This window comes from Apiospora marii, assembly GCF_038362585.1.
Source record: "Apiospora marii strain CBS 49790 chromosome Unknown utg000003l_segment0_segment0, whole genome shotgun sequence".
Classification (NCBI taxonomy): Eukaryota; Fungi; Ascomycota; class Sordariomycetes; order Amphisphaeriales; family Apiosporaceae; genus Apiospora; species Apiospora marii.
In genome coordinates this window covers 3424946-3448644 of record NW_027117374.1, presented here as the reverse complement: position 1 = coordinate 3448644, position 23699 = coordinate 3424946, and the positions used below count along the sequence as shown (strand labels likewise).

General features: G+C 43.9%; 7 protein-coding genes across 7 annotated transcripts; 5 read left to right on the top strand and 2 right to left on the bottom strand.

Annotated features, from left to right (window-relative positions):
- Window positions 1-185: 185 nt before the first annotated feature.
- Window positions 186-1280, bottom strand: PG985_004627 (3'-5'-bisphosphate nucleotidase; the record flags this gene model as incomplete). The annotated part of the gene is made up of 1 exon (XM_066824396.1): window positions 186-1280. The coding sequence occupies one exon, from the start codon at window positions 1278-1280 to the stop codon at window positions 186-188; it is 1095 nt and encodes a 364-aa protein (XP_066687556.1).
- Window positions 1281-3268: 1988 nt separating this feature from the next.
- PG985_004626 (uncharacterized protein) lies at window positions 3269-4739 on the top strand (the record flags this gene model as incomplete). The annotated part of the gene is made up of 6 exons (XM_066824395.1): window positions 3269-3376; window positions 3442-3537; window positions 3600-3636; window positions 3690-3757; window positions 3810-4213; window positions 4280-4739. The coding sequence occupies 6 exons, from the start codon at window positions 3269-3271 to the stop codon at window positions 4737-4739; spliced, it is 1173 nt and encodes a 390-aa protein (XP_066687555.1).
- Window positions 4740-6951: 2212 nt separating this feature from the next.
- Window positions 6952-7874, top strand: PG985_004625 (CVNH domain-containing protein; the record flags this gene model as incomplete). Its single annotated transcript, XM_066824394.1, has 3 exons — window positions 6952-7337; window positions 7504-7664; window positions 7759-7874. 3 exons carry the CDS (start codon window positions 6952-6954, stop codon window positions 7872-7874), a joined length of 663 nt encoding a protein of 220 aa, XP_066687554.1.
- Window positions 7875-8591: 717 nt separating this feature from the next.
- On the bottom strand, window positions 8592-9904 carry PG985_004624 (uncharacterized protein; the record flags this gene model as incomplete). Its single annotated transcript, XM_066824393.1, has 4 exons — window positions 8592-8887; window positions 8949-9419; window positions 9495-9632; window positions 9820-9904. The coding sequence occupies 4 exons, from the start codon at window positions 9902-9904 to the stop codon at window positions 8592-8594; spliced, it is 990 nt and encodes a 329-aa protein (XP_066687553.1).
- Window positions 9905-10844: 940 nt separating this feature from the next.
- On the top strand, window positions 10845-12471 carry PG985_004623 (Metacaspase-1A; the record flags this gene model as incomplete). Its single annotated transcript, XM_066824392.1, has 5 exons — window positions 10845-11090; window positions 11173-11403; window positions 11474-11593; window positions 11653-12385; window positions 12446-12471. 5 exons carry the CDS (start codon window positions 10845-10847, stop codon window positions 12469-12471), a joined length of 1356 nt encoding a protein of 451 aa, XP_066687552.1.
- Window positions 12472-15080: 2609 nt separating this feature from the next.
- Window positions 15081-16695, top strand: PG985_004622 (uncharacterized protein; the record flags this gene model as incomplete). The annotated part of the gene is made up of 3 exons (XM_066824391.1): window positions 15081-15353; window positions 15492-15650; window positions 15724-16695. 3 exons carry the CDS (start codon window positions 15081-15083, stop codon window positions 16693-16695), a joined length of 1404 nt encoding a protein of 467 aa, XP_066687551.1.
- Window positions 16696-17362: 667 nt separating this feature from the next.
- Window positions 17363-17755, top strand: PG985_004621 (uncharacterized protein; the record flags this gene model as incomplete). The annotated part of the gene is made up of 1 exon (XM_066824390.1): window positions 17363-17755. The coding sequence occupies one exon, from the start codon at window positions 17363-17365 to the stop codon at window positions 17753-17755; it is 393 nt and encodes a 130-aa protein (XP_066687550.1).
- Window positions 17756-23699: the final 5944 nt, after the last annotated feature.

The window sequence follows — 23699 nt, the reverse complement described above, 5'->3', positions numbered from 1 at the left end:
TCCAGGTCTGGAGTGAGTAATAGGGTGACAATATGAAGCTAAGAACCGTCACTATTCTCGCCCGCTATGACCACTTCCAAGCTGTTGCATGATAATGTCTATTGGCTCTGTGCCCTTTCTTAATCCGAAGTTCCTGTGTCCGACCGGTCTATTCGATTCTGCTGTGGGGCCTCTCATCCTGTTTTTCAAGGCGCTGCTAAAAGATGGGACTTGCCTTGGGCTCTCAGCGTCTCCTGAACAACACGGAGAACCTCGTGGTGGACGTTCTTCGGAGCGGCCACGAAACCGCAGTTGGAGGACATGGTCCTCCCGACAGTCAGGTCAATGTCCTTGCCATCAATATCTGTGATCTTCCCGCCCACTTCCTCAAAGAGGAGCATCGCCCCGGCATGGTCCCAGAGTTTCCCGTGACGTTCCCGTTTCTTGTAAATCCAGACTGTGACGTTGGCAACCCCCAGACCGAGCGTAACCCACCGCGGAACCCAGCCCAGGAGATCACTACCTGGAAATTCAATGCCCAGCTTCTGCATGATGAGTTCGTGGACATCGTCGACACCGGAGTCCAATGTGTGAAAACAAGTCACGCCCCGAAGTCCTTGCAGAGAGGTTGCATCGGGCTGAGGTTGGATTCGGTGGCCCTCGACCTCTTCCGGAGATCCAAAGAGTGGGCGGACGAAGGTTCCGTAGCCTCTCACGGCCGAGATGAGAGATCCTCGTCCGGTGGGGTCAACAGTCTCGTTGGAAAGGTGACCTTGCGGATTGGCGGGCAAGGTCGGGCAGCCCACGGCGCTCAGTACCTGCTTACCGCCCTGCAGGAGCGCGACGTTGATGGCGTAAGCCTGTCCCAGGACGAAGGTTTTCGTTCCATCGATGGGATCAAACACCCATACCCGCCCAGAGTCTGGTCCGCCAGGAACGCCTGAACCGCACCAGTCGATCATTTCACACGCCTGGTCCGGGCTCTCGGGGATTTTACAGCGGCCCTGGGCGACGTCATCATCGAGTCGTCGCAGTAGCGCCCAAACACGATCCAGCAAAACAGGGTTGCTGCGGAGATCTGCGGACGTCTCCTCGCCGACGAAGCGGTCGTTGGGGAAGGCGGCGTGAATGGTGGCCGTCAACAGTGCCTGGATGGCAAAGTCGGCGACGGTGACAGGGCTCAAATCATCTTTTTCGATAATGCCTTTGTCCTCTGCTGAAATGACTGCTCGGCTGAGCTTTGCGGCCTGCCGGATGACGGCAAAAGCAGTCTGCAATTCCTTGGCGTAGGGGCTATCCATTTGGGCTAACCAGGGATGTGTGTGACAGGAGGGTCGAGGTGGGATTAAAATTGCCCGGCAATTAAACTGTCATATGGATTTTTTTCTCGGTTTGAGATTCCCGGGGCCCCTGGCAAATTGACTGTTTGCCCTCGTTCGTTGGATTGCATGACAGGAAATTCGGGGTTGCAGACCAAGCCAAACAAAGTCATGCTAGCTGGAGCGCCAGCTGGCAGCCCACCATGGCCCATTGCGACTTCCATTTGAAGTTCCTTTCCTCCAGCCAGTCACCAGTAGAGTAGGGACATTGATTGGGATTTGACAAGACACCGGCCTAACCAAACAGGCTTCCTTCAACCGTGAGAAAGACCAAACCCGAAATGCTACACTTGCGAGTTTTATTCGAGTGCTCATACCCTCAATATTCCCATTCGAACGTTATGGGCATTGGCAGCTTCGATCTGATCACCTAGTCCGGAGTCTTGCAGCAACAGGCGCTTCTGCTGCACAGGCCGGTCTGATAGCAGCTGCCGTGTGGAGCGCAGCCGGAATGCAGGGGACTAGCAGCTGGCAGTCAAACGAGGGGAGGAGGGTCCTTTCCATTCCCACGGAGCCACGTCCCACGATACGAGAGAAAAATCATGTTTTCTATGTTTTCTGGTGTCAGAACGTCGCATTTGCTAATCATCGCCCCCGCTCAAAAGTCCCAATAAGTACAAGGTAAACGGGTATCGGCCGGCTCGACCTGACTCGTCACACAGACCATTCACGTTATGCATACCTTATTAAGCAATCACCCGGCTTGCCTGTTCAGTCGCTATCTGATAAGTCTGTAGTCGGCAGCCGGGAGGCAGATGTTCCCGTGCGAAGCGAGGTGTGTCGAACAATATCGAAAAGTGATACATCAGCAGCTGCCGCTTGGCGCGTGGTGTGAAGAGACGGGGAATTGGCAAAAGTGGCGGACTCGCCGCCTCGCTTATGTACTTGGCAGCAAACACTGACGTTATCCCATCTAATTTGGGCGCAGGATCAAAGAGCAGACGACGGGATGAAGGAAGAGTAGAACACACGTGGAGGAGGGTGGCCGACGTTCTTGTTTGCGAGTCATCTTCCCTCCCATTGGCAACCGGGCAGCGGTGCAGGCCGCGGCCAACAGCCGGCGGCTTTCTGGCCCACACATCACCTCTTATCCCACTTCCTGACTACACGGAACTTTGCGAGGGTTGGAAAGGAACAGGATGGAGCCGCTTGGGCAGTGCATTTCGCTATCATCTTTGGAACAAAGCGGAACGCATGGCGAGAGCGCCCGGAGGAATCAAGTTCTTTCCCTGATCGTGCATCTTGTCGGTGGGAAAGCCGTGGTACGCGGCGTGGTTAGCGCTCCTTCAGCGATGATCTATTACTATGAATGCCCAGAAGGCCGTTGGAAGCCCCAGTGCCGAAGAAGTTGGGGGTTCACAGAAACACGCGTGCACTCTCATCCGCGTGGGTACCAACCGCTAAATTGGGCGCAACCCCAGTCTCATGCAGGCACTGACAGGGCTTCACAGTAGGCTTCACACGATTAACGTCCTGGCCCCCCCTTTGCCAGCCATACTACTACTGCAACCATACTAGAGAAACCAGGGGCCTGGCCTAGTAAGGGATGCATATTGCGAGTAGATTTGCAGGTTCACGTTTCAGCGGCTTGGCCATCTAGCCATGTCTGTCAATATGATAAGTGCAGCTAGTAGACGCTCACCTGGTCCCCCAGATCCTTCCCCAAACGTGCCATGAGCGTTGCTTTTCTTTGACCACCTTTTCTTCCTTGCTGCATTCTGGGTTTGCTCCTTACATTCGTTACAACCAACAACTGTAGTGGGGGAAATGGGCTGGACTGGACAACACGAACCGAGACAATTCGATTGAGTAATAGGAGCATCCGACACAGGAGTACGGGGACGGGACCCGGCGGGCTAAGCCTTCCACAGCCAAGTTGCGCCGAACGCCCAGCGGGACGGAGATCAGCCATGGCTTCGGCCGAGAACGAGTTCGTCTACTCCGATATCAACTTTAACGAGCCGCAACCAGCCGCCAACAAGCCTGCCGTCATTATTGGAATCGTCACAACGTTCCTGGTGAGTATTTCGATCCCGGCATCTCGTCACGCTCGAACCAACGTCCTGACCCGGTTCAATTGCAGCTCCTCGCATGGATATGCTGTTTTTTCCGCTTGTACATTCGGCTATGGATCATCCGCGCTGCAGGTCTGGATGACCTCTTCGTCGTGCTGAATATGGTAGGCTCTTCTCGGCTGTCTTCAACGGGAGAACGAATGGATCTAACATGATGGGTTCTCAGACTACCATAACAGCAGGGTGCATCGCAACCTGTATCGGTATGTTGGATCCTTCGGTCCATTCTCGGGTCCCTGTTATTAACCCCCGATAGCTATCAAGTTCGGTCTTGGGCAACACATCCTGCAGGTGGAGAGTTGGCAGGTAGAAGGCTTCCAGAAGGTGAGCTTTGCTAACATCCCCTACAACTCTTCTTTGCTAACCCCGCTACAAGAGCTTCTACGTTATGTTTGCGACCTATGCATGCTCTGCTACCTTCATCAAGTTGGCACTGCTCTTCCAATATCGACGGGTTTTTCCTCGTGGGACAAGGATGCACCAGGTCGTCCTTGGTCTCATCGTCTTCACCGGACTCTGGGGAGTGGTGTATGGAGTCATGTCCTGGGTCCCTTGCGTCCCGGTGAGCGATTACTGGAAGATGACTGCCCCTGATAAGAACTGCTACGGTTTTGGGGCGCACCATCCGAAAGCCTTCCTTGCTACATTCGAGAGTCACACAGCTATCAACATGTTGCTGGACATCATTCTCTTGATCATACCGGGGTTCCTTTTGTGGAAAGAGGGAGGAACCCGCGCGGGTCAATTGCGGCTGCTCGCCTTGTTGACGATGGGCATGTGGTACGTTGCTTCCCATCTACATACATCCTGGCATGCAGGATCATCAACGGCTAACCTGGATTCAAGTGTCATTGCGCTGGCTGCTTGGCGCCTGCAGACGATTATCGAACACCAAGCTGCCACCTGGCCGACACGCGATCCGACCTGGTACGGACCTATCAGCATCATCCTGTCGGCCCTCGAGGTGCTGACGGCAAGCATCTGCGCCAGCATCCCCATCTTCTGGCCCATGGTCTCCGAGGGATGGGGAAAGATCTTTGTCACGCAGGAGGTCAAGGTGACGCGGGAGACCCGCTACTTTGACGATGATGAGGAGGACGCCTTGACGAACAACGCGCACAGCCGGAACGGCAGCAGCGTTTCGCAAGCGAGCAAGAGCGCAAACAGTAAAGACAAGAGTTCGCACTACCGCGACACCTACATCCTGCGGCAGGTCGACCCGCTTCATGGGATGGAGGACCCGAGGGTGCACGTCACGGCGGCGCCCAGCCCGGACGAGGAGCGGGGGAAGTGGACAAAGTTATGAGGCTTGCCTCGTCCATTACCAAACTTAAGTGTAATTATTATTAGAGAACATGTATTATGGAACATGCGTCAACTATCACAACGACATATTTATTGTAGTCAAGAACACACTCCTTCCCAATCGGGCATTGCGCGACCGTGCACCCCTTGCAGGGCCTACCAAAGGTACGTATACATAAAGATTTGTTGTATACTCTGTTCCCATCTGACACTCGCTGGAATGTCTCAAGTTCATCAAGCTGCGAGTCCAAGACCTAGTCTGCACTCCACTTAGCAACTCACAATTGCATCATGGTCTTTCGTGGATAATCATGTCTCGTTCAGTACTCCTGTAATGCCGCTTCTCAAGGCCTCGCCGGACTCTTCACTGGAGAACTCTGAGCGGCAATGCTACGCACGTGGCTAGTAGTCGTAACGCAAACTTCCTACCGGGAGTCCCCAATAAAGCCAAACGTGTCTTCCAAAACCCATACAAAGGCAGTTCGGGAGAAGTGGTAACAGCCACCATGTCCAAGACTCTACCGATTCCAGATAAAGCACATCCAGTATACCTCGCTCGCAAGATTGTGGCCTATATGAACACCATCATAGAGACCGGGCATCGATTTCCCGCCATCTTAAGCCCTGGCTGACCTATGTACAAGGAGAATATTGAGTGCAGGCTTTCCCCACGATTGGTACGCCTGGTACCGATCAGACCCGTTGATCATGTCTGGTGCAAGTGCGAAATCTAAGTTCCAAACAATATAGGCCATGACTAATCGCTTTTAGACATGGCGAGACTAGAATATAGGGGATGAGTAATATGCCTTGTTAGCCATGAACCTGGAGTTCTACATACAGCATGCGGGGGTGGGATTCGTTGGGGGAAAGAGGGGGGAGAGTTACGGGGGTACCGTGTCCATTTCCCGTTCCTTTATTTGCTGAACTCACTTTTTCCCGAAGCAGATCCTGGGACCGACGGAGAATGGTGTCACTCTTGCGAGCGCGTCGTTTTTGGTTTTCAGGTCGCCGAGCCAGAGTTCTTGGTGTAACTCTTCTGGGTTATAGAGATACGTTGGGTTGTGAAAGAGTGCCCATTGCCCGATATGACTGATCAGAAACTGTGCATGGCGTGATACATCGCTTCCCTCCTATTCCTAGGAGGTCGACCGAGTATAAAAGGGAGGAGAAAGGACTAACAACGCCTGGGACGAAGCGACCGGTGATCTGGTCGCCCTCCGGCACAGTCACACGTGGCAGATGTGCTAGTCAGTGTACGGCTAGGAGGCCATGGGAGTAAGGAACGGCTTTTCGGAGAACGAGGGGACGGGAGATCTAAACTTCCCAGCAGACGCCACCACCACAATAACATACTTCTTATTTATAAACATTTACCTGGTGAGTAACAGAACTCCAGAATGACGAACTAGAGGATATGTTTCCCCCTTTTTCCACCGCCAACATCCAAACGCTAGGGATGCGTAGATACCCAGTCACTGAGATATTGCGGGTACAGATAGATTGGCTCCCCGTAGGTATAATTAAGTGAAGTACGGTTTTCATTCCACTTCCCTTTTGTCTAGAAACGTGCCAAACAACGCCGGCCTCTGTCGGCTGGTGAAGAAAGAAACAAACAACCATTTATGACTTTTTATCTTGCCCCTTCCTTCAAATCTATGCCACATCAGCACAGTTAGAACAAGGATAAATCTTTATAAATTAAGTAAACGGTTTATTAACTGTAGTCATAGCCAAGCCCGGGCACACAACGATGTAAACGTTCGACGGAATAGGGAGACAACCATATCGAGAAGATAGCGTCCTCGAACCCCTTTTTTCAGATAGTATTGCACTCCATCTATTCAAAAGCACTCTAAAGTGTCTCTCATATTCTCAGATATGATTCTTTAGCAATATGCCATTATCAGTTCAAGTGTATTCACACCATAAGCCATATGGTTCTATAGAGCAAACACAGTCCATCTTTCTCTAACCAGCAGTCTTTATTCACATGTATAGAGTGAATGCTGTGACTATCTCGGTCTTCAATGCTCACTACTTGATAGGTGAATACAAAGTCTGGCATTATGAGCACCATGATGCTCCCTCAGAATCTATAAAAACAACCAAACTCGCCGAGCTTCTTTTCCTTCAGACTCTCCTGATAAGCATACACTGACTCGAGATTTTTACTTACCACTTCCCTTCTGCCCCAACTCCTTGCTCTCATAATGCATTTCTCCAGCTTCATTGCCCTCTCGCTCTGGGCCATCATGGCCACAGTAGTTTACGCTTCCATCGGGTCCGCGGACGCCCATAACGCTGGCAACACCTCGCCCGTCACTGGGACTCCGACTCACCTACTTCCCACGACCGTCTTCCCGGTCACCACTATAACTACTGGCACCACGTTCATCATCTCGACCATCACCTCCGGCAACGTTATCGCGCCCCCGTCCGCCACAGCCCCCGGTAAAGCGAACGCCCTCATCTCTGATAGATGTAAACGTTTCCGCATCAACGAAGGCAAGGACGATCAGCACGGCAACATCTGGCTCGATGCCTATTGCCATGACGACCAAGGACAGTTGTGGCACTCGGTCATCAACCTGAACCAGTGAGTGTTCACTCAACAGCCATGAACGATGATCAACAGTGAAAACCCCAAGAAAGCACTACTATCATGAACCGAACCTTCAATTTCTTACCCATAGTGACTCACTCACCAGCCCCAAAAGTAACAACAGCGAAAAGGAACTATGAAGCTGATATCAAGACTATAGCTGTCTGCAAAATGTCGGCGGGATCCTGGAACCTCTAGCGGACGGAGATTTTGCCCAGACGTGCTGGCAGCCTGAGATCTACGGTGACCCGGCGACCGACATGTACGTCTCCTGCTACCCCGGCAATGGTTTCGGAGGCGTGGTAACCTCTTTCGATTTCGGTAAGACATGAGCAGCCTCTCTACATTGGGCTTCTGGTAAAGGAGTGCGGACCAAAGATGACGTTGTACTAATATCAGTTCTACTACTATCTAGCCGGCTCGGTTGTCTTGACCATCAATCCAGACGGCAATTTCGAGTGTTTTGGGATCGAAGGATGCGCCTGGAACGCAAAAGGCTGTGACGACAAGCCAAATGGCGTGATCGGTTAAGGAAGGAGGCGGCCACAGCAATGGCGTATGGTCGTATGTATGAATGGAATCCGTTATCTGAAGTCTGGAGAGGATGGTGCTCGGGGCATGTTACCACTCCTTGGGTCGTTACAAACCGCATTCGCCTCAAGCTGCATCTCAGATAAACAGAATTCATAAGCTGTTGCATATAGTCTCTGTGACAACACGACCTTGATGATTTGAGTCCGATCCACGTAAGTGTATATAACCTGGTTTCCACAGGCTAGAAGTCACCTTTTATATAACCCATACATGTCAGTGCCTACAAAACGTATATGAGTGAGTGTTCTTTTATAACTTCAAGGCAATACCCAAGTCATCCGGCAAGAACGAATTACTTGTAATAAGCAGGTGTAATCCAATTTGGTATAAAGTTTCACTCAATCAGCAAATGGGCCGCAAGGCTTAACGTAGCCCACCCAGGGAGCGTCACCATAGGTACAAGTTACAAGCATCAAGAAGGGTACTTTAAGCTGCATTAACTCGGTAGATCAACCTAAGGACAGTGAACTGTACGCTATGGACGAGATTGAGGCTACTCCGTCTTCAGCCCATGAATGGCACTGCCAATGCTACGGAGTCAACGCGTAGGAAAAGAGTCGTAAAACGTGCAGCATCGTGCCAATCGTTCCGAAATGGAGTTTTTCGGTTCCATGTAATCCTTGTCGGATGGCGATCTCATGAAGATGAATTGCCTCAGTCCTCTTCGCCGTATTCTTCCTCATAAGCCTCGGCATATTCCTCCTCGTATTCCTGTCTCGCCTCGGCGAGCTCTTCGAGGTCGCTAGAGCTGGCACTCGAAGACCTGGCATCATCGAGAGCTTCCTGATATTCTTCACGCGCTTCTGCAAGCGAAGAGTGATCATCCTCGTCGATGGGCGGAGGGGCCATTGGCGGGGCTTGGCTGTAGGGGTCTCCACCATAACCTGACGGAGGAGCATCGTAGGATTGCTGAGCATATGCTTGCTGTTTGTGCTCATCGTCAGAATCATCTATAGAATGTTAGTCGTCTTGTTCAAAGATGTTGTGGAGGTAGAATGAAGCTCGACGAACCGAAAGCGTTGGCCAGTAAAGCACCTCCAACCGCACCGGCAGCAAGACCGCCAGCTGCACCTAAGAGCATGCCACTGGAGCCGGACTTCTTCTCCTGCTGTTGCTGTTGCGGATAAGGGCTGCTTCCAGGATACCCTCCGTATTGTTGCGGAGGAGGAGGCGAGCCGTATCCAGGAGCACCACCGTATCCAGGGCCACCCCCGCCGTATCCAGGAGCGCCTCCGTACGAAGGGTCAGGACCCCCTCTCGTGTCAGAACCATCACCACCGCCTGCGTTGAATCCAGGGGCCTCCCACTGCGAGCGGCCGCTGGACTCCTCAACGTAGTACCATCGCTGATGTTGCTGGTCAAATTGGGGGATCCAGCCCTGGGGGATCGGAGGCTTGTCACGCGGGGGCGAGTAGACCGGCCCGGGTGGTGCGCCACCGTAAGATTGCTCTATTGGATTGAAATCAGCAATGACCAAGACACCTAATGAAAGCAAGGTTATGTGAAAGAATATAGGCCAGAGAAGAGTAGTAATTGGGAGATGGGAATAAGACTAACGCGGCGGCACCGGAGGTGGGTATTGATTGCCGTACTCCGGACCCGGGGGAGGGGCTTGCGAGTAAGACTGTGGTGGCGGCGGGCCGGAACCACCAGGGTAGCCTGAATGGCCGCCGTAGCCGTCGTATCCGCGAGTAGCTGCGTAATTGAAGCAAGTCAGTGACAATATCTTGGAATCTGGGAAGCTAGTGCCAAAACGTGGGCCAAATGGCGTAGCTTAAAACGTAGCGTTGCGGTGGGCTTGCGTAAGTCGCAAGGAACACGCTGCCGACTACCGAGAGAAAGATCTAGCGAAAGACGGATGATGGGGTATGGGACGACCAACCTTGTGGTGGTTGCTGCTGCTCGTCCTTCTTGCCGCCCAGGTCAAGGTCGTCGAACTTGTCGGCAAGTTTCTTGAAGAACGACATGGTTGCGTTGCGTGGTAGCTGATGAATAGGGTCGATGGTTTGATGGGATTCCTTGGGCGAAAGACGGAATAATGTAGACTTGTCCGGGTGGGAGGCCGCTGGAATGGTTGACCAGCACCACTCCTGACACCTGGGGGATTTTTTCCTTTCTTTACAAAGCTGACCGTCAGTTGTGTCAGTGCCACTGCCCACTGCCAAGCAAATAGCGCTTGGAGGGGCACGGTGAGGAGGAGATGTATCGGAGTGTTTGCATCTGCAGTCGCGCGAATCAACTGCGATGCCCACAGAGTTGACCCTCAAAGACAAGTGGCAAGGTGGTGCCTGCGACAACTTGGCGGCTGTTTCGGGATGGCCCCGATCTAACCAGAGCGCTAAATATTCGATCCCGCGGGCGTGCTACGCCACCAAAGCTGCTTTTTAGGCCTTGGTTGGAGGTCCCAAGACCCAGGACAAGACCCCTCCAAACGGAGTCGCCAAGCGCCAATGCCCCTCCAACAGATGCCCGCCAGCATTTCCAAGGTTCGTTGTTGGCCATATGAATAGCGAATACCCCGCTCCGCCTTGCTGCCAGCGACCTTCCCGACCATCCCATCACCTGAAGCTGCATGGATTAACCTCTGTTTCGATTGTGGTTTGACAGCGTGACACATGCAACAGCACCGATCTGCCCCTCGTTTCAAAGGAAAGCTTGCGGGCCAAACAGCTAACCTTGCCAACCTAACCTCGAAGCATTCACCTGGACAACCACACACAGTCTCCAGCTGACGTATGCAACCGCCGGCATCCCTTTCTTTTTTTTCTGGTTTGCCCATAACCAACCCACCGTGCGCACATTGCCATCTCATTCCTCCCAATTCGCCCTTTTGTTCGAGATTAGCATTCTGATCTCGCCCATCTTCGTTCTTTGATCTGATCGAACCCGGAGCTGAACCCGTGCAACATGTCCTATCAACAAGGTTACGGTGGAGGATACGGTGGAGGCGGCTACCCAGGAGGCGGATACAATCAACCGCCGCCGCAGCAGTACGGCGGCGGCGGATACAATCAACCGCCACCTCAACAGCAGTACGGCGGCGGATATAATCAACCACCACCACAACAGCATTACGGCGGTGGTGGCTATCAACAGCAACACGGCGGGGGCTACCAGCAGCAGCAATATCCTCCTCATCAGCCCCAAGGCCAGGTAAGCATATAATTCAGCCCGTTCCATTGGTCGCGTGCTTTTCGCAAACCCGAAGCGCTCGTCACTGACCGACTACAATCAGTATGGTGGCCCGCCACCGCAACATCACAACCAATACTCTGCGCCCAACCATCCGCCGCCCCCGGGCCTTGACCCTTACGGATACCCGATAAACTCACGCCCCGAATATGGCCACCAGGGCGGTGGCCCCCGAGGCAATGTGCCCCCTCCGCCTGACGCTCCTCAGCATTTCGGTACCGGTGCCCCTGAGGGCTACACATTCCAATACAGTCACTGTACAGGCAAGCGCAAGGTATGGAAACCCGTGCTACTGCACACAATTAGGTCTTGTTGAGGAAAATAAAGCTCTAACGTATAAGTAGGCTTTGCTCATCGGAATCAACTACATCGGCCAGGAAGGCGAACTGAGAGGCTGCATCAACGACACTCAGAATGTTTCTAGTTTCCTCATGGAGCGCTACAATTACAAGCGCGAGGACATGGTACGTTCATCTCTATTACTGCGAGCATCTTGACTGCCACAGCTCACACCGCTATATAGATCATCCTGACCGACGACACTTCCGACCCGCGACTTCAACCGACAAAGGCAAACATCTTGCGAGGCATGCAATGGCTTGTCGAAGGTGCTCGTGCTGATGATGCTCTTTTCTTGCATTATTCTGGACACGGTGGTCAGACGGAGGATCTGGACGGTGACGAAGACGATGGATACGACGAAGTCATCTACCCTCTTGATTACAAGACCCAAGGCCACATTGTCGACGACGAAATTCATCATGTCGTTGTAAAGCCGCTCATGCCCGGTGTCAGACTGACGGCCATCTTTGACTCTTGTCATTCTGGTACCGTCATGGACCTGCCGTACGTCTACTCGACCAAGGGCGTGGCGAAAGAACCCAACCTTGCTGCGGAAGCGGGACAGGGTCTCCTCAGCGCGGTGTCGGCGTATGCTTCTGGTGATATGGCAGGTGTGGCTAAGAGTGTTTTTGGCTTCGCCAAGACAGCCTTCAAGGGCGATGACGCTTATAAGAAGACTATCGAGACGAAGACCAGCCCCGCAGATGTGATCATGTGGTCCGGCAGCAAGGACGACCAGACCTCGGCTGATGCGAGCATCGCGCAAAAGGCCACGGGGGCCATGTCTTGGGCTTTCATCTCCGCCATCAAGGCGAACCCACAGCAGAGCTATGTGCAGCTACTGAACAGCATTCGCGATCTCCTGGAGCAGAAGTATTCGCAGAAGCCACAGCTGTCCTGCAGTCACCCGCTCGGTAAGTAACCAAGGCGACGTTCCCTTGTATGTATGAAAATCGTGCTAACTTTGTCGTCAGACACTAACCTTCTGTTTGTGATGTAATGCCATCCAGTGGCTGTCTTGGACTGGAGGTCACGGTCACTACCTGCATTGAAGATGTTGGTCCGTTCAGTGCAGATGCTTCGCACCAACGGGAACTTCCGATTTCTGCGATGTGTCAACGAGTAAATTAGCTTAATTCTCAGGAGTTTCAGTCACCTGTTGTCTCGGACACAGCAATTGGTCGCTCACTAATACAGCGTAGTACTTCCTCCCCGTCAATGATTCTAGTACTAATTGCCAGGACCGTGACCTCCTGCAGTCGTGATATTATTGACGATCGCGGGGTGTAAAGACCTACAGTGCCTTGTATACTATCTATTGACATGCTAACAACGACAGGTGAGTGAGAGTCGATCCACCCATGCAAGACACGGGGTCGAAGTGGTGGAAACCTCGGCGCTCGCCTACTAACCCTTTGGTTGCGGATTGCGCATAAGAGCCTGGATATCTGATCGATCCAGACGCTGCCCCCACGCTTAAAAGCGAATTTCATCATCAGGGGGGTCAATAGTAGCGAGCCTAGGTACATACATGTACATACGACTGCTACTAACTACCTTAACTGCTCGTTACCTTCGGAGGCTGCCTCATGCCTACTAGCATGGATCCATGTTACCCCACCGGTTGTCGTCTTTTAACTTGACAGCTAGACGGCTGCGCCGCCCAGCACACTAGGTGACCATATTAGTATCCTGCGCCTAGATCCTTGGCCCATCCAGATTGTCGGAAAGCGAAAATGCCACTACCTACATCGCCAAACACCGGGACGAGCCAAGAGAACGAGACGACCCACTCAGCCTCATCCTTATCGCGACTGCATTTCTTCTTCAACGCCTTTGTAATTGCCCAAACACGCTCGCTCCCTGCAAGAAACCGTTGGGACATTTAGGTAGGTTAGACCAACGACGACTCACAACACGTGTGACATGTTTCTGGGCGGGTAGGACAACAGCACGCCACGCACCCAGCACCTTTACGAGCACTGCTGCGGCGTCATTGCATCAAAACCCGACGGATCCTCCAAGGCGAAATTGCAAAGGCGCCTGTGCCTCAGCTGCCCCTTTCACACAAACTGGGCCCCAGGTTGCGCTGAGTAGGACACATGCAATTGTCTGGTTAGGCAATTGGATCAAGAGAAAAAAAGGAACCTGGAAAAGTCCGCAGCTGCATACTGTGCCCGCACCCACGCAGCGCTACAATGACAGGTGGAGTTGTCAGGTCAGCAGTGTCTATGACTGCCTCCTATACTTTTCTTCTGTGTGACCTGGCCCTTGGTTGTGTTGCTGGCGACGGTGTCGTTAGTAGAGTAAGTAGTCTTCAAGTAGTCTTCATCAAAAGTAGAATCTTGTTGGATTACAAGTTCATAGTGTACCTACATGTAGTTAGTTGGGTCTTTATCGGGGACATGAGCTGCAGGGCTGAGTAATCCAGAAAAGCTATTTCATAGATTGAATGCACCAAAGACTCACTGCAGTAATTGGCGATCAAGCAACCTAATCTGGGGAGCTGAAAACCTGCCACCCTCGTGTACAGAACATGTAATCCAGGATGAGGTGAGACGTGCGAGTAAGTAGCAACTAGGGGTGCCTGCTTGGCGGGCGACCCGCTCTGTGCGCCAAGACCAGCCCTAGTTAATATAGACCATGCACCTATCGGCTTTGAGAACCATCAAGAGCCCTGCTACATCTCAGCATTGAAGATGATTCACCTAGTGCTTTCATATCTGGTACGCTGCTTATTGGCGGATGCACCGGGTTCTTTGTGTTTTCGTCGCAGTAAGCCCAGCTGCAAAAGCTGGTGTACAGCATGACAGCCACAATGATCAATGTGCAGATCGTGTTGCTCCAAGGTTGAGTCTTCTGGTAAACACGACACTCAAATAAAGCTGAACCAGGTCTTGGAATTTCGCGAAATACTTATAATAGTTGCAGTCCATCATTTGCTGCCCCCCAACCGTCTTGGACCCTTCTTGGCAACGTCCCCCCCGAATCATTGCAGATCGCTGAGAGCTAACCCTTCTTCAGTATGGTTATGTACGACCAGCGAGATACTAAGGTTACGTCGGTGAAACATTTTGGTAGCATGAAAATCCCCGCTGCATTCCATGCTAGAGAACTGACAAGGGATGAATACACAAAAATGTCTTTGTACCGCCCTCATTCCTCCGCCTGGCAATCTCCCCTGCTCCGACCCACACCGGCACCAATCTTTTGTATAGGGAAATGGGGGCCAATACAGACCAGGCCAGTCGATAACGTTACCGACTATGTATAGATTACTGCAAGGCAGTCGGAGAATCCCCATACCATCTTGTCAGCTTGACCTATTTACTGCCACCCACAGCCCCCCGTGCCAGTATGGTTGGCACCTTCACGTATCTTATGGGCTGATGCCCTCTGCTGGTTATCATTTTCTTTCATTGGGCGTCATCTGTTTCATTTTTTTAACGCTTTCTTTTGGCTGTTTTCCCACCTCTCCCTTGGGCAAGCCATCATCCCTCCATTCACAGCCCAAGCGCCTTGGCCGGCATCTTGACTTTGCTTTGACCAGATCGTTTCTTTTATTTTTACCTTTCGTTTAGAACTACCTCATTCCCGTGAATGGCTCCTATGCTTGCCCAGGGTGCCTTCGCTATGGGCAAGTCGTCGCCTGACCTGTTCAAGCGGCGGCTGCTATGGCTCGTCCTTGCGGTCCTGACTGTCATGACACTCTCCTACCTGTCTCACACTCGCCATACCAGCCTGGGAGAGGCCACGCCGCTTGACATCTCGCACTCCCAACAAGAGTATGAAAGGACAAAAGCGAAACAGGGGAAGCCGCACTGGACTTTTGTCGTCGGCCGGGACGACCTGAACTTCGGCCTGTCAGACGAGCAATGTGACGTAAGTTCACCCGAGACCTCCTGTGATGCAACTGTACACAAAGCCCGACAGACTGTCTTGCGGAATCTTTTCGTTTTTTGAAATCGTTTTCACTCTTTGTGAGGTAACGCATAACTGAGACAACACGTTTGGAACCAGATCGCTTTCTCTCAACTTTACCAAGAGATCTACCGGGCTCGTGATCACTTGGTGGAAATGAACCGTACGATCAAGGAGGAGGATGTTCACGTCGACAGGCAAGGCTCATACGACGGGCACTCACATGGAGAATTCCAGGTCATGATCCACGATGGAGAGGTAAGCTAGTGGTCGCATATATGGTGCAACATGTTCAACGTCCGCAAGCATAAGTCTTACAGGGTCACAATAGATGTACATCATTAAGGAAGTCGCTGGAGAACCGGACCGTTCCCGAGGTCTAGCTGCCCTAGCTAATATGTACCGTGCCATCTCCTCGATGCCTGATGCCCGCCGACAGATCCCCAACATCGAGTTCACCTTCGACATCGAGGACGTCGCGCAGGGCGGCGAGAAGAACCAGGAGCGCATCCGCTGGACCTGGGCCCGGCACAAGGACAACCCATGGCACTGGGCCATGCCCGACTTCGACAGCTGGTCCTACCCCGACGATGCCGTTGGCGCCTTCGTGCAGTTTCGCGAGGACGTGGCGGAGCTCGAGACCAACTACACGCGCGGGTGGTGGGACAAGCCGCAGCAGCTGGCATGGCGCGGCAGTTACGCTCAGAACGGCGACCTGCGACGGGCACTCGTCAGGGCAGCCGAGGGCCAGTCGTGGAACAACGTGAAGCCCATCGACTGGCACGACCGCAAGGACGTCCTCCGCATGCAGGACTTTTGCAAGTACCAGTTCGTCGCGCACACCGAAGGCAACTCGTGGAGCGGCCGGCTGCGGTACCTGCACGTCTGCGACAGCGTGCCCGTGGTCCACGAACTCGACTGGGCGGCGCACTATTACCCGCTCATGGTAGCGTCGGGCCCGAAGCAGAACTACGTCGAGGTCAAGCGCGACTGGTCCGACCTCGTGCCCAAGATGGAGGAGCTTCTGGCCGACCCGGAGCGCGCCCGCGCCATCGCGAGCGAGAGCACCCGCGTGTTCCGCGACCGCTACCTCACCCCCGCCGCCGAGGCCTGCTATTGGCGCCGCATGTTCCGGACCTGGCGCTCCGTCATGGACTTTGAGCCCCGCACTCACTATATCCACCCGGACGGGTCGCGCAAGCGCCGCGGCGTCAGCTGGGAGCGCTTCGCCTTCCGGCAGGAGAAGAGCTTCGAGCACGGCTTCCTTGTGGAGGACAAGATTCAGGACGAAGAGCCCGAATAGTGGTAACGACCGCAAGACAACGAAGCGAGATAAAAACGCCGCTATAAGAAAATCCTTGCGTCAACGAGCGATGAGGCTATGCGTTGATATCTACGAGGGGAGAGAAGATCTTGGCTGCTTCTGAGATCGCAGCTTCAGAGACCAATAGACTAGGCAACAGGTAAAATGGGCGGCCCGGTTGATCAGGGGGGCGGCGAGGTGTTCTAGGAGTTTGACATCACAATCGCGATGGATTTGTTTTACCTGTACAACCAACAGATATTTTGGAATCTACCCGGACAGGTATGAGGAGGCTTTTTGTTAGATTTAGCAGGACAACCTAACATATCTCTTTTGCCCATTTGAGGGCAAATAGGTCGCATCTTCAGGGAATTCTCACTGTCGCTTTCGATATGTCACTTCTAACGTCAATCGTGTGTGCATATTTGTATATAAAAACATATCGAGTGGACCTACAGGGGTTCCAACATAACTTGCCAAGCATTTATAGAAATAGAGTTTGGTATAGTAGGGCACTAGCAAGGGTCGTCTTCTATGCGGTCATTTGGTAGCTGCTGTGACGTCACCAAAAACAGGGGCAGCAAAAACATCGGATCGTGAATCTCTGTCCGGAACAAATCGAACATTTCGATCGCAACCTCATTCTAGACCACCAATCAATATCATCATGGCCTCTCAGATTACCAAGATCCATGCGAAAGCAGTCCCTGCCATTGTTCCGTCAATTGCCAGGCTGTCGTTGGCCCGTACCACCACACCGGTCGCGGCTGGGCATTTCAGCACCACCACGCTTGGTGCAAAGGCCGAGTCGGGGTCAACAAAAAGTGGCAGCAGCCATTCCAAGCAACAACAACAACAGAGTCCATTGGATACTTCTCAAGGGAAGGATGAGCCCAAATCTGCAGATCAGAAGAAAACGATAGCAGAGCTCGACGAGGAGTTGATGCAGAAGATGTCGGGAATTGCCGGGGATGGAGGGTCGGCTGGCGTCGAATACGAGGATGGGCAGCCAGTGGCGATGAAGCGAAGTGTGAAGAACAACATGTTCCGATATATCTGAGACAGCCTGCAACGCTAGGGACAGCGCCTGCTTTGCTTTGAAGAGTCGGGCTCAGAATTGGAGGAGAGGAGACAGCTGGTGATGATTGGCCTGTCATTCGTCTTCTGTACATTGTAATTCTTGGCACACACGGGGGACTCTCAACCACGGAGTTATGGAATACCCCAAAGTGGTGATTGGACAATGCTGCCGGAGGATGAGGGGGCAGTGTTCAACGTAACTCAAGGCGCTTCGATCACGTGCAGCAGTAGCCAGCCCTTTCTTATATGAGGCTGCTTCCCCTCAGCGACCTAATTTATTAAAATATATTCTGTAAGGATATAGTTTTTATTAATATTATTATACGAAGAACTAAAGGATTTTTAATATCGAATTACGAAAGTTTTACCTAAATACCGATATAAGGCGTACGGGTTTTAATGTATAAATTATTAATATAAAGCCGTAATAATTACCCGTTATTAAAAAAGTTTTTAATTTCGAAAATAATAAAATTCGAATAAAGAGCCTTTAAAAAAATAGTATTTTATTTTTTATTTATTTTTTATTATAAGTATAAATATTTTTTTATTAAGCTATTAAATTAGCTAGTTATATTATTATCTTTTATTATTTCGATCCTTTCGTTAGTTATTAATATTTTAATTAAACCTTTATTTATATAAAGAGTTTTTTTTATTATTTTTTCCTATAGCGGTAAACTTTATATATTTTTTCCATAATTTTATTATTTATTATTTATTATTTCTTTTAATTTTTAACCTTTTTTTTTTTATATCGTTTTAACTTTTATAATTTTTTTATTTAAAAGAATAACGACGAGCTCGGCGTTAATAATAATATCGATATCGGGTTATTTTCCGCGTTTTTTTTATCTAAATATTCTTAATATATATATAATTTTAATAAATTTAAATTAACGTTATAAAACTTTTTTAACTAATCTTAATATTTATATAAGTTTTTAACCTTTTCTTAATCCAGGGGTTAATTTTATTATTTAAAAAGGTATTAAATATTAATTTATTTTCGTTATTTAATAATATTATTAAATTCGATTTTAAAGCGATCCTTATTAATATTATTATATTAAATAATTATACCTTTTTTTTTAAGTTCGTTGTTTATTTATTTAAAAATCGAGTCGTTAAAAGCTTTTATTAATAGCGAATTATAGAAAATTAAGAAAATATAAAATTTTACCGATAGCGTTAATTTATAGGTATTTTTATATATTTTTTTTATTTTAAAAAGTCCCTTTTTCTTATTATTAAGCTTTTTAAATAATTTAAAGGTTTTAATAAATTTAATATTTAAATAAACTTAACTACCCTTTTTAAAATTTAATTAAAATCGCTTTTTATTTATTACTATAGTTTAAAACTTTTATATTTTTTAAATTATTATTTGTAAATAATTTAATATTAATTAAAGGCGTTCGTTAAAATTATTTACGGTAAAATAATTTTTTTTCTATTTAATTATTATTCTCGGCGAAGTTAAACTTTTAGGTTTAATACTTATTTTTAAATAGTAAAAATAATTAATATAAAATGGTATAAACTTTATCGATTTCGATATAGCGTTATTTATAGTAAACTTTATTATAAGTAATTAATTATATTAATTATTTTAGAAATAATTAACGTATATATATAGGTATATTTTTATAAAGGCGTTAATATTTTCTGTTTACCCGTTTATTTTCGAGTAATAAGTTAATAAAAATAATAGTATTATTTTAAACTATTTATTTAATTACTTTTAAAATAAGGATATAAATTAACCGCTTTTATTATTTATAATATTATTAGATAAGCCGTATAATAATTAAATATATTAAAAGAAGCCGTTAATAAGGTTATTAATTTTTAAAAAAACTATTAGGATATAATATTATATCTTTATTAATTTATCGATTATTATAAAAATATATTTATAGGTTTAATTATTATATTTATAAAGTAAAAATTCCGTAATATAATTAATAGAAATTTTAATTTATTTTTCGTTTAAGATTAATAAAGGTTATAAAAAGTTAAAGGGCGTTTAACGGAAAAAAATTTTTTTTTAATATATATAATAGTTCCATATATATTATACGATATTTTTATGTATTTAAAGCTAGATATATTATTATTAAATAAGATTTAATATTTTTATTTATTTTAAATAGTTTATTATATTAAAGGTATAATATTAGTAAAGGATTTAAAAGTTAATTACCTTATTTTACGGTATAAAGAAGCGCCTTTTAAAATAAACCCTTTTTTATATTATATTATAACATATAATAAGTATTTATATTAATATTTTTTAAAAAAACTTTAGTTATTATCGTTTTTTTTAATCGATAATTTTTATTATATTTAATATTTTTAAAGATATTTTATAAACGTCGTTAATTAATTCGTTTATTAATATATTAATTTTTTTTATTAAGGTTAAGAATAAGGCGTTATTATTATCGTTATTAATTATTTTAGTAGGTTTTATACCTTTGAAAAGTTTAGCGTTAAAGAGTAATTATTAATATTAATAATTAATATATTTATTATTATAATTATTAAACCTGTTTTTTAAGAATCGATTTAATATATTTAATTAATCGTAATATCGCTCCAATTTATATATAATAATAAAATTAAAATTAATAAAAAACTCGGCTTATTTCGTTTATTTAATATTAAAGCGTTTTATAATTATAAAATATTCCAAGTTTTTATAATTCGTAATAACGTTAAAATTATTAAAGTTTTATAACTTCGGGTATTATTTTTTAAAGCTTTTAACGATAATTAATAATTCTTTATTATATATTTTATAGTTATATTTTTAAATTAAATATTTAAATAAAAAGAAAGTTATCAGGTATTATATATCGTTATAATCTTAAAATAAAACTTCCTTAACGATTTAATTTAAGGTATTCGTTTTTATAAATATTGATTATAAAAGGTTAAAATATTATAAAATCGGGATTATAATAAATATTTATTTAAATTAAAGGAAAGTTTATTCGCATTTTATAATTTAATTTTAAAGAAATATATTCTTTATAAATTTTATAAAGGGTTTTATTATTTTAAAGTATTTGGTAATAAATCATTAATAATAATTTATAAACCTTAAAAAACGCTATAATTTTTTTACCCTTCTTTTAATATATAAATTCGGGCTTTATTAAAATAAAATAATTTAAACTTTATTTTAATCTATAAAAATACTATAACGGTTAATAATAAACCCTAAGTATTTTATTAAGGAAATATAAAACTCGCTTTTATTAATATTAATTTAAAATCTTACCGCTTATAATTAATAAATAACTTTATTAATATATTTATAATATTCTTTTAATATATTAAAAAAAATAATAACGTTATCTAAATATATAAAATAATATTTATTTAAAATATTATAAAATAAAAACTTAATATAATTTTAAAAGTAAAAAGGTACGTTATAAAGTCTAAACGAAATTATAAATTATTTAAATAACCTATATTTTATAATAAATACCGTCTTTTATTTTTTACCTTTAACAATCCGAATTCGATTAAAAATTATAATAATATCGAATTTAAAAAACTATTTTACTTTATTTATTTATATTAAAATATTATAAATTAATAATAAAGGGAATTAATTTTTAATTATAATTATATTTAATCCTTAATAATTATAATATATTTAAACGCCCCTTCTCGGTTTTTAGGTAATTAATAACAACGCCGCCGCTAGTAATATTAATTATTAAATAAAACCTTTATTTAATTAATTGTTAAATTATTTTTTAATAACTTTAAACTTATTAATATTAAAAGGTTACGATTTCGAATATAATAGCGTTATTCCTTTTTTTAAATAGATTTTTATATTCGTTAAGCGGTACAGTAATAAGTTATTCGCGAGTTGTTTTAAGAAGGCGTTAATAAAGTAATAATATTAAATTAGGATTTTTTTTTTAATTAATTTTTAATTAAAAGGTTTTTCTATTATTTTTTTATAAACTTTTTAATATCGTTTTATATAATTTTAATTATTATTTTTAATTTAAACGCTTTATTTAAAAGGTTTAAAAGATTAAAAAATTAAACCTTTATCCTTTTTTATTAATAAAAAGTTATTATATTAATTATATTTAATAGCGCGATTTAAAAGGGATTTTTAATTAATTTTATATTAATTTTAATTTTTATTATTTTTTTAATTAGGGTTATCGTTTTCGTTATTACATTATAATATAATATTATTTTTAAGTTTTATTTATAAAAAGAAGGGGTTAAGTAAACGCAGTAGTTTATAATTATTGTTAAAGGGTTACGTTTTTTTATATATTAATAAACCTTATTATTATTTAATAATTAAAAATTTAAGTTTATAAGGGCTACGAATATATTTATATAATCCTTCGGTTTTAATTATTCTTAAATTTCCGCGGCGTTTATTATTTTAATAAGATTTAACGTTTTACCTTTTATCCGATAAAGTTTAAAGTTATAAAGGTATAATTTAAAGTAGGTTTAATTATTAAAAATAATTATATCTTCAATTTAATTAATTATAAAATTATAAAGCTTAAATTAAAGGAATTTTAATATAATATCGATATTAAATTATATAATTAAGAAACGAAAGTATTTTTAATAAAGGTTTAATTAAAATTAGGTTTCGATATAATAAGTAATATATTTTATTTTATTTAAAAAATTATTAATTATTAATAATTTTTTAAGTTTTTTAAAGGTTTATAATAATAAGTTATTTTTATATATAAAGGAAGTATTTAAAAAAGCGAGGTTAAAATAATTTAAATTAATTATAATATTAATTATATAATATAAATAATTATTTATAAATAAGTTTAATAATTATAAATATTTTAAACTTATAATTATTAATATAAAATATTTAAGGTTTTTATTAATAAAATATTTCTTTTTCTTATATTTTTTTATATAATTTTACAGAAGAGTTAATCGTTTTCCGAAACCTCGATAACCTATTTATATTATTAATAATAATCCGGCTATTATTATTAAAATTAGAATTAGGCGGGCTAAGATACCTAATATTAAGTAGGCTAGCTTATCTAATACTAATCGTTATTTTAATCGAGGGAAAAATTTTAAATTTAAAAGATATTTAAAAAATTAAAACCTGCCGAGCTTAGATATCCAGTTATTAAATTAATTTAATAAATTCCTTTACTTTAAAAAAGGGGATTATTAAAGTTATTATTATAGCTATATTTACTTTAAAAACCGGATTAATTATTATTATAATAACTTTAACTTTAAAAATTTTATTATTAACCTAAGGCTTAATAAAAATAATTACTTCGGGTATTATTATAAAAATTATTATAATTATTACCTCGGCTATATTTACTTTAACCTTTAAATATCAAAGTTTATCCTTAGGTATTTTAATTATTATTATTAAATTAAAAGTAGTTACGCTAATTATAATCTTAATTATTATAATTAAAATAAAGGTAGTTTTTATATTAATAATAATATTAAGACTAGCTTAGTTTAAGCTATTTAACTTTATAAATAATAGTATTAATTTTATCGATATTTATTAAATTATTATTATTAATTTATTAATTAATTAATTGCTAATTAATTAATCCTTTTAAATTTCTTTAAATAATTATACTTATATGGCGAAGGTTATTATTTAATTTCCTGTATAACGCGATCTATTTATTAAGGTTATTATTTATCGACGGGTTAAAATTAATAATAACGGCTTTTTATAAATCGTTATTAATTTTAAATATAAATTAGGCTACCTTTATATAATTATTATAGCTTAATTTTAAATAATATTTAATAAAAAATGCGAAGAATTCGAATTAAATTAACTTACTTATTTAAAGCTTTTAAAGATTAACTTCGGCATTCTTTCGGGTATTAACGGTGTTATAAACTAT